The 10,367-nt window shown below is 40.8% G+C and overlaps 1 protein-coding gene across 4 annotated transcripts in view; it reads right to left on the bottom strand.

Annotated features, from left to right (window-relative positions):
- Positions 1-810: 810 nt before the first annotated feature.
- LOC116832200 (uncharacterized) overlaps positions 811-10,367 on the bottom strand; it is a 24,357-nt gene continuing 14,800 nt past the window's right edge. The window contains exons 6-12 of one of the 4 annotated variants that reach the window (XM_075071760.1): positions 6,439-6,641; positions 6,220-6,345; positions 5,768-5,890; positions 5,191-5,302; positions 4,996-5,066; positions 4,701-4,901; positions 811-1,022 (exon numbers count right to left, since the gene is read on the bottom strand). In XM_075071760.1, coding sequence (XP_074927861.1) covers positions 5,227-5,302; positions 5,768-5,890; positions 6,220-6,345; positions 6,439-6,635 — 522 coding nt within the window. In that variant the 5' untranslated portion in view covers positions 6,636-6,641 and the 3' untranslated portion in view covers positions 811-1,022; positions 4,701-4,901; positions 4,996-5,066; positions 5,191-5,226. Of the gene's footprint in view, positions 1,023-4,700; positions 5,303-5,767; positions 5,891-6,219; positions 6,346-6,438; positions 6,642-10,367 lie in introns of all 4 variants that reach the window. The other 3 variants (XM_075071761.1, XM_075071759.1, XM_075071762.1) reach the window with 3 other exon arrangements.

Here is a 10,367-nt window from a genome sequence, read left to right on the forward strand (position 1 = left end):
TATTATTCAATAAGACACAGAATTTCCTCAATGTTACCATACTTCAAAGCCAGCAAAAGAAGAGTTAAAGAAAAAGGGGTGGCATTTGCTTTGTAACAGCTGAACTAAAGTGCCTTTTAAAAATAGCACATTTTGTGTAATGGTCTAGTTGGAAGAGTTTGTCTCTAAGGGCTTGATCCTGGTCTCATTCAAGTCAATGGAAAAGCTCTGATTGAAGGATGCAGGATCAACACCTAAATCCCCCATGAGTAACTACACAAAAACTCTCAGTTATATACAGAATCACAACTACTCTACTGAGCTTTAATAATTATTGTGATGTTCAATGCTCATATGGCCTTTGTAACTGAAACATAAGTAATCAAAGCATTATTTTGGTTTTAATAAAATGAAAACTAATACATGAGTGATCAAAATAATTAACACACTTACATTTATCAAATTAAGTATTTGCACATGCATGTCATCACTAGCTATCAAAACTCATCATTCAGTGCACAGCCTCTCTGCAGAAAATCCAGACATGTACTGAACCTGCTCCATAAGAAGAGGACTTTAGGGGAAAAAATTACAGGAAAGAAAACATGAACATCAGATGGTACCACCCCTTCTAGAATGTCATTTGAACATTGTCACCACATATTTGAGCGTGAATAAAATGTTCAAAGATTATAGAAAGTAAGCCATTATTCTCAAGCTGATCAGAAGTTATTCTACTAGTACTGGTGTAGTTTACTGTTTCTCTTTCTCATTAAAAAGTCATGTCTGACCCCGATGCAGTTTACATGATGGACTTCCATAATGAAATAGTACACTCCACACTCTTTATTAATGTTAACATACCACAATGAAGTTTCAGTTAATGAATTTTAATTTGTTGCTTGACAATTAACATGGAATTTTATAGTACAACTTACAATAAGTTCTCCATAATCAATAACATCCTCACAGCAAAACCAGAAGAGTTCAAAGATGTCTCAGCACCCTTATGTAAACGCTTGATATTCTTCTTGTTGGCCAGCCTGAAAAGTAATGTGACAATGATCAATAAGGTGCTTTTCTTCTGACCTTCAGAAACCTAAACAACAAATATGGTTTCATTTTCACTGAAGTTATATTAAGACAAGTACTTGTCAGTGGAATTTTACATGAATTATTTGTTTCCAATTATTCTTGGATTATATTAAACTATTTACATTGGTAATGATTCATTTGCATTTTTGCATATGCAGTACTTACTTTTTGCCATACTGGTATTCTACACTTTCATAATATTTGTTCTCACCATGGCTCAATACAGTTTTTAACATATTATTACAATCAAAATAACTCAATGACTGTTGTATTTTACACTAAAATACCCTCATCTTATTTTTCTAAGGACAAAAATAGTTACACATTCACTTAAAAATGATAATAAAATAGTGATGGGAAATGTTTGTAAATTGTATCTTCTAAGGCAAAAATATTAATAAAATATCATGAAAAAAAGGAAGCTGAATACATCAGGGCTCATTTTACTTCAAGTCGTAATTTCTGCATTTGGTACTGACTACACTTCAGCTGAAAGTGTGCTAGCAAAAACTGCCAGGGCTTGAAAAATAACACACTTGCCAGCGGTGAGCAGGAAACTTTCCCTGGTGACCTGGGCATCTTATCAGTTTTCTCCATAATTTAAGCCTTTTAAAAAAAGAAAAGTTTCTAGCCTTTATAGCTGCAAAGATACCCCTCCATATCTGAACCAGTGCTATGCTGTCTTACTGAATCTATCCAAAAAGATTAGAGGTGTGAACTGACTTTAGTTCAAATCCTAGCTCTGCACTAAGCCAGAGTAACCAGGTCCAATACTGGGAATTTCTCTAAGGCTTACAGTCATTCTTTTCCTTCATATTCCCAAGGCCACTGTACAGCAGCAGAGATACCATATGGATGTTTGTGCAGCCACAAAATAGTCTCCTCCACATCATTTGCTTTACTGTGTGAGTGGAAGTGATGCACTGTTAACTAAATCCATCAGCACCTTATCCAACTACCCACTATTCCAAGAGGTGTTCATTCCTCATACAGGCTCCCCAGAATCTTGTCCCATCCCCCGCAAGGTTGAACTACAGTGTTTCCGCTAGTGGATCTTATTTATTCTGAGGATTCTCAGAAATTCTCCCACCATCACTCCAGACTGGTTATGAGCATTTTTAAATCACATCATTTAACGCTGCCCAGAGAAGGATGGGAGAATTTCAGAAAATCTTTAGTGTAGGCAGAGCCAAAGAGAGTCCTCTATAGCTGCAGAGTAGGGTGTAATATGTCCCTAAGAGTGATACGAACCATTTCAATTCATCTCAACAGAGTGTTGATTCTAAAGATTTTAACCTCATGAAACTGGAATAATATAACTGGAACTTGAAGGAAGCTGCAATGCACCCCTTCCCCCACACAGTTGGGGACTAAGTCTCCAGTTGTAGGCTACTGGATGATTTCCCAAGATCTGAACTTTGTTTAAACATGGGGTGGTCACCATATTTAACTGAACACGCTGGACAGAAATTTCCCTCCCTCCCCAAAAAAAGACAAACTACTTGGGGAAGGAGGGTTCTAAATAGAGAGTGGTTCTCAGAAAAAAAAAAAATCCACAACTGTCAGGGAAATTGTCTAGGAATAACCATTTAAATAGGTGTTGCCAGAACCACTTCAGCACGTACAGGATTAACTGGGCCCAGAAACATAGCTTAGTATTACTGTAAGCAGTACCAATGAGCATCACCAATTTATCTCACAGATTTGACCTTACCCAAAACGAGCAAACCAATAACTATGACACTGATGGGAACAGGATTACTGAACAAACTGATTGGTAATTTGTAGTATTGCTCAGGCAAAAAAAAAAAACCTGTATAAAATGAGGACAAAAGGTATTTGGTCTGGATATGTACAGCCACTTAACATTATGTTCCAGGATTAAGTCCCAGAAAAAACAGCCCTTTCATCTCAGGAGGGCCATCTTCTTCCTCTCCTTTTTGAGAGGAAATGTCAAATAGGAAGAATAAATGGCTTCTTAAAACTTGCAGGGATAGCCATATACTCAATGTAATTGAGCTATAAAGATTGGTTGCTTTCAAATCCATGTGGTCACATGGCTGGCATTCCAAAATTCTACAACTGAGAATGATCAGAGGATACATGCTCAAAAAGAACCAGCAACCGAGGGGAAAGTGTTCAACTGCTTCCCTTCAGCTGCAGCACTGTAATGCATTATTGCTCAAAGCAGCCTTTCAGACACTGGAACCTCTTCTTCCCTATTCCTGCTTTAACTTTTCTCAGCCTCCACTAGCAGAAGCCTCGCTACTATTAATGACCAACAGCTACTTTGCCTGACAAGCACTTTTAAACCCCAATGTTCCACTCCCTCACACAGCGTCCTTCCTCCAAAATAGTCCCCTAATTACTCAGAACCCACCCCAAAAGTTAAAATCAAGTCAGATGGATGGGATTCCAAAAGCAAAGCAGAAAAGAAAAATCATTGAAGTTGCTGAAAAGGCCTATGAGCTGCAGAGCTACCCCCGGGATCTCTGAAAGATAGTGTTCAAATAGTTTGCTTTCAAAATTAACTAGTTAGAGTGCTTGGAAGGCAAACTGCTGTAATGCTGTTAAATAAATTAGTATTATGGTGTAGTTAAGCACCCACAATGAGAACTTACTATATGGATACTGCTTTACATTAAAGTTACCCCACACTCATACCTGCACACAATGAAAATATATCCTACATATTCAAAGACTGACAGGAAACTCAACAGGGCATTACACTCCCAAAGAAGCAGGAAATACCTGCCTGCCTACCCACCCTTCAACAGAAGTACATTCTCAGACCTTTAAAACCAGGGAAAAGATTGCCAGTGCCAATATTCTTTGTCCATTACAATATCTATCGTCACATTTTTCAAAAGGTGAACAGAATTCTCCTCTATGAGGCTGCCAGAGAAACATCTTAATAGCTCTCATATCCATCTAAGATATCACTGCTTTATTTGTTAGGATGCTAGCCTCAGACTTGGGAGATCTAGGTTCAATCCCTTGTTCCATCACAGATGTACTGTGTTTCTCTGGACAACTCACTTGGTCTCCCCGTCCCTCAGTTTCACGCATCTGTAATATAAGGTAACAGTACTGCCCACCTCACAGGCAATTTGTGAGGAAACATATATTAAAGATTGTGAGATGATCAGATACTAAAATAATAAGAGCTATATACAGACCAAAGATATAAAGATACTATTTTTCTACTCCAAAAAAATCCATGTTCAGCCGTTCAAGTGATCCACTTAAAATAATATTTTTAGGTAGTTTGTAATTACCTAAAATACTTCTTGTTCCATAAATGAGAGACTTTACCTATATTTCTAAACTTTCCTAGTTCTTAAACATAGATAACATTTCTTTCCTTTGAGCATGCATATTCCTAGTGACCTGGTCTGTTTGTTAACAATCATTTGTTCAGCATTTTCCATTTCAAAGCACTGGAGTAATATTAATTCATATATTAATCTTCATATATATGAAGATTATAAGATTGTTCCAAAGTACTGTATACCTACCTAATACTAAGCTATGAGGAAATTTTAAGGATGATCAACCAATTTGTGCAATATTTCTGACATACTAAAAGACTATAAAACAAGTATTCCATAGAAAGTTTCACTTACCCATGAAATATCAATCTCACAAAATCATTCTCAGATGCCTGCTGCTTTCTAAATCAAACTGAAGTTCTGTTGTCAGAATAAGATGCCAACTTGAATGTACTTGAATTTATCCACTTCACTGATTTTGCAATTCACTCCATTTTTCCAAACATTCTTCTGAATCACAAGAGGACTCACTTTCAGAAACTCCAGTTTGTTAATCTGTCGAAATCAAAGTAGGAAACGTTAAAAAAGTTACAAAAAATAATAGTGGAAATTAAGATTCGTGCAAACACATGCTTCATGCCTTACGTACTTCACCATATTAGCGAGGGGTTTGGACACACCATGCAATGCCATTGTAATGTCCTACGATCTCAGTGTCCCCTGCACACATTAAAAATACATTTTTAAAGGAAGTTAGATAACTAAAATATGGACCAAATTAAAGTATTCAGTAACGCTGTTGTGGATCATTGAAACCTAAAGAAAGAGTAATGGACAAGCATACCTATTTGAGGCTCCTTTGATCTCAACTGTGAATGCCTCAGTTACTGTTCGTATTGCAGTAAAAGAAATCAGTAGAGTCGACTGATGGTGTGGTTGCCTCGAGGAACACAGCACTATTGTAGATAGGTTAACATGTCACTTTGTATGTAATAGCATTCCAAAACAGGCAACAATGAAACATTTGTCTTTTGAGCAAATTTAACAGCACACACAATAATTGCACTAGTCTGCAGGCTGCATTCTGCTACAAGTATCAAAATTTACTCACAATTTCACTGTAAAATACCTGAGACACTATATTTTCTTGTTATGTCAGTGCGCTTTACATACAATTATGGAAGGCAGCAAACAGTGATGCAGATTTGCTGTGTGTGCCCCTTGAGGTTTCCAACCTTCCCACAACGTACTTCAGGTTTTTCCCTCATCTGGACCATCCAAAAACATTCAATTTGTTTTTAAATAAGAGATAAGAGCATGAATGGTATGGGTTTCTAATAAGCAAAATTAAAAGTGATAATAAACTGATGCAAAATAATATATTCAGACATAAAACATGCAAAAATAACAGTGTGACTAACGTGTCATCAGTCTCTGTTGAACAGTCATCGGGCAAATCCCTCTCTTCTTTCACAGTTATGATTCTTACATCTTCGGGTCCAGAACAAATAGATTCTTTAGATAACTGGTCATCATTGTCATAGCTGTATCACAGAAATATGCATAATTAATTAATATTGCTTACTTCTACATTTATTCTCTTCAAGCATTCCGAAGGAATATATTTAACTTTGAAAAATCATTAAAATTATAAATTCTATACATAGCATTAAAAGTTCTAAAACCTAAGATAATGGGAAGACCAACATCTCTTTTGTGCATATTCTGAGGTTTCCAATTTTATAAAAATGGGCTGTCGATTTTTCTGTACATAAACTCTCTGAACTGTAATTAAAAAGACTTTCCTGTGATCTTTTAAGCACAAATTAATTTTTTTTATACCAATCATGTAAAAATAGAGAATGTTACTAACGTTCCATCCGCTGCTATTAAAGAAGTGTCATCTGGCAACTCTCTTTCCCCTTTCACTGTAATTCTTCTCACATCTTCAGGCAGGGAACATATTGATGCTTTTGACAATGGGTCACAGTTGTCATATCTGTATTACAAAAATATATTTGGTATTAAATTAACTTTGAGAATAGTCTTTGGTTCATTTAATTGTAATAAGATGCAGTGATATTTTACTTACAAATCTAGTAAAAATCCTGCAACTTCTGCATCATTTCTGAAATCCAACTTTTCCTTAAGTGTCAACCATCTATCAATATGATTTCCCACATAGATTCTTGTTTTCCCTCTTCTTCTGTCGAGACTTTGCTTCCTCTTTTTCTTTTCCAAGCAGGACAATACAGGGGGTCTACCGCATCTCTTTGCCGGTAATGACATTGTAAGCTTACAAATAAAGAGAAATAATAGTAAAAATGCAGTTCATGGCAATTATGCAGATGTCAGTGTTCTAAGTCATTGCTGTAAACGCTGATTTCAAACACTGCAATATTTATACACATACACAGGACCAAATATACCAATTAAATCATCTTACACACAGGTCAGGCTCAACGAGAACCAAGGTTCTGTGGAGCCTGACCAGAGAGCTGCTGAGCACCTCTATCTCCTATTCACTTTAAACAAGGATTCAGCACATCTCTGAGGAGCACATACATAATTGAACGTGGATCACAATACACACTGTAAGATCAACTAACATCCATGCGTGCTTACATACAGTAGCTGAGTTAAAAAAAAATTGCTTTCTTGTATACCCTTCTCCATCTACGAAAAAAAATTAACTGCTACAATTTTTTAACCCCTCTGTATCCGGCACCCTCCACTCCCCTTCAGTTCTCTCCTTTCTCGTGGCTCTCCTTGCTCCTGCAGCTTCCCCCTGCTCGGAGCAACTCCTAACCTCCACTTTCCCCCTCGACTGCCCAGTTTTGCAGCTCTTCTTCCCATGGTGCGGCTCGCTCCCTCGCGGGATGCAGAAGCCTCGCACGGTTGCCGTCCTTAGCCTCGTCCGTCGCTCCCACAGCGAGGGCAGGAAGCTTCAGGGCTTCACCCGGGAACAGAGGGAGCTGAGCGCCCACCCCCTGCCGGCGGCGCCAGAGTGGTCGCTGCCCAGCGGTGCAGCTCAGCCTGGGCAGTGCCAGCGGGACTGGGACTGGGACAGGGACGGGCCCGTGCGGGAAGCGTTGTGTCCCGGGGCTCCCCTCGCCCGGCTCCCGCTCCCACAGCCCCGGAATCCCATCACCGCTCCCCTTCCGGGCACCTGGCGGGGCAGGGTCCCGTCTCCCTGCCGCACCCCTCCCCGTGAGGCCGCTCGCTCGCTTCCCAGCGGGGCGTCACGGCTCCGGAGCCGCCGGCGGCAGCATCAGGTGCGCGCGGCCCAGAGCGACGAGATCGCGCGCGCGACCCCCCGAACAGAGATAAACATGAGACACGTGACCCCCCGATCCCTGCGCAGGTTGATGACGCGTAATTTGGGTTGGGAGGGGGAAGAGGCCAGAGGCGCTGACCGTCTCGCTTTTCGGGCGAGCAGCAGCCCCTCACCAAGGAGTCTTGCAGCCGCGCGGACCCCGGGCAGCCGCCGGCAGGGCGTGGGGGCTCGCCGCGGATAGAGCGATAGGAAGTGTAAACTGAAGTGCCCCGCACCCCTGTATCTCCCCAGCCAGGCTAGTGTCATTCATCCACCTGCTCGCCCACGCCGCAGCATGTCACCCTGTTCAATGCCATTGGCTAGCAGCAGTGACTGGAAAAAAAGGAACTCACCAGACACTTTGGCTGTTCCTCTTGGTTACTAGGCTCTGTAGAAGTGGGTAAGCGAGTTCCTGGTATAAGCACATATCAGATTCATAAAACCCAGAGTCCACAACACTATTCAGTGATAAAAAGTTTAACTTTGCAGTGCCACTGGCTAATAAGCTCATAGACTCATAGGTCAGAAGGGACCAATATGATCATCTAGTCTGACCTCCTGCACAAGGCAGGCCACAAAACCCTACCCATACACATTTATAACAACCCCTAACCCATGACTGAGTTATTGAAATCCTCAAAATTATGATCTGAAGACCTCAAGCTGCAGAGAATCCACCAGCAAGCGGACCCATGCCCACGCGCCAGAGGAAGGCGAAAAAACCTCCATGCCTCTGCCAATCCGCCTGGAGGAAATTCCTTCCCGACCCCAAATATGCCGATCAGCTAAACCCTAAGCATGTGGGCAAGACTCACCAGCTAGCACCCAAGAAAGAATTCTCTGCAGTAATCAGTTCCCAACCCATCCAACATCCCCTCACAGACATTGAGCAAACTATCTGCCGATAATCCAAGATCAGTTGCCCAAATAAACTATCCCATCATAACATCCCCCCATATACTTTATCAAGCTTAGTCTTAAGCCAGATAAGTCTTTGCCCCACTACTTCCTGGAAGGCCGTTCCAAGAACTTCATTCGCCTAATGGTTAGCAAACCTTCGTACTAATTTCAGTCTAAACTTCCTAATATCCAGTTGTACCCATTCGTCCTCGTGCCTACATTAGTACTAAACTTAAATAATTCCCTCCATCCCTAACGTTAATCCCCCTGATATATTTATATAGAGCAAACATATCCCCCGGAGCCTTCTTTTGGCCAGGCTAAACAAGCCAAGCTCTTTGAGTCTCCTTTCATAAGGCGATTTTCCATTCCTCGGATCATCCTAGTAGCCCGTCTCTGAACCCGTTCCAGTTTGAATTCATCCTTAAACATGGGACACCAGAACTGCACACAATAATATCCAGGTGGGGTCTCACTCAGCGCCGTATATAACGGCACTAACACCTCCTGTCTCTTGCTGGAAATACCTCGCCTGATGCATCCTAAAACCGCATTTTGCTTTTTAACAGCCATATCACATTGGCGGCTGTAGTCATCCTGCTATCAACCATACCCAAGGTCTTCTCCCTCCTCTGTCGCTTCCACGATGCGTCCCCAACGCATATCTAAAATTCTTATTATTAAATCCCTAAGTGCATGACCTTGCACTTTACTATTATATATTTCATCCTATTATACTATTACTCCAGTTTACAAGGTGGTCCCAGATCTTCCTGAAATAGTTATCCCGGTCCTCTTCTCACGTGTTAGCAATACCCACCAGCCTTGTGTCATCCGCAAACTTTATTGCACATTCCGCTCTTTGTGCCAAGGTCAGTAACAAAAAGGTTAAATAGATCGTCCAAAACCGATCCTTGAGGGACTTCAATAGTAACCTCATTCCAGGCCTGACAATTCACCCTTCAGTACGACCCGCTGGAGTCTTCCCCTTTAACCAGTTCCTTATCCACCTTACAACTTTCATATTCATCCATCTTTTCCAATTAACTACAGTTCCCATGCGGAACCGTGTAAACGCCTACTGAAATCGAGGTAAATTTAGATTCTACTCGCATTTCCTTGTCTAACTAATCCGTCACCTTCTCAGAGAAAGGAGATCCAGGCTGGTTTTCTGGCACACTACCTTTAGTAAATCCATGTTACAATTTCCTCCATATTTACCAGTTGACCTCAAGTCTCTTTTATGACTACTTTCTCAACCTTAAATTTTCCATAACATTACTATTACTATCAGAGTGTCAAGCTAACAGCTCCCGCTAATAATTAACCCGCGATCACTTTATGTTCCCTTTTTCTAATAAATAGGAATCTACGTTTAGCTAATTCTCTTCTCAGGTACGGATGACATATCCCCCCGATTGACCGAGTTGCTTAAATCCTCGCTACACGGCCCTCGCATTTCAACGCTCATTCCTTAATATCCTCTAGATGGAGATTGTCCGGCCTCCAAATTTGTCCCATTTAGCTGTTCAAGAATTTGCCTCTACCTCAGATCGGTCAAAACCACCTCCATCCATCCACATTCCCGTTTATCATCCTCCATCTCCTAAACTCCCTCACTATCTTTTAAAGACCGAGCGCAAAGTATCTTATTTAGAGATATTTGGCCATGCCTAGGTTACCTTAACCTCCGTTCCATTCCTCAGTGTATAGCGGCCCACCACTTCTTCTTTTCGTTGTTTTCTTTATTATGTTGCTGTAGAACCTTTTACTATTGTTTTGATTCACTTTTCAGGTCCAGTTCT

This window comes from Chelonoidis abingdonii, chromosome 13 (assembly GCF_003597395.2).
Source record: "Chelonoidis abingdonii isolate Lonesome George chromosome 13, CheloAbing_2.0, whole genome shotgun sequence".
NCBI classification, from domain to species: domain Eukaryota; kingdom Metazoa; phylum Chordata; order Testudines; family Testudinidae; genus Chelonoidis; species Chelonoidis abingdonii.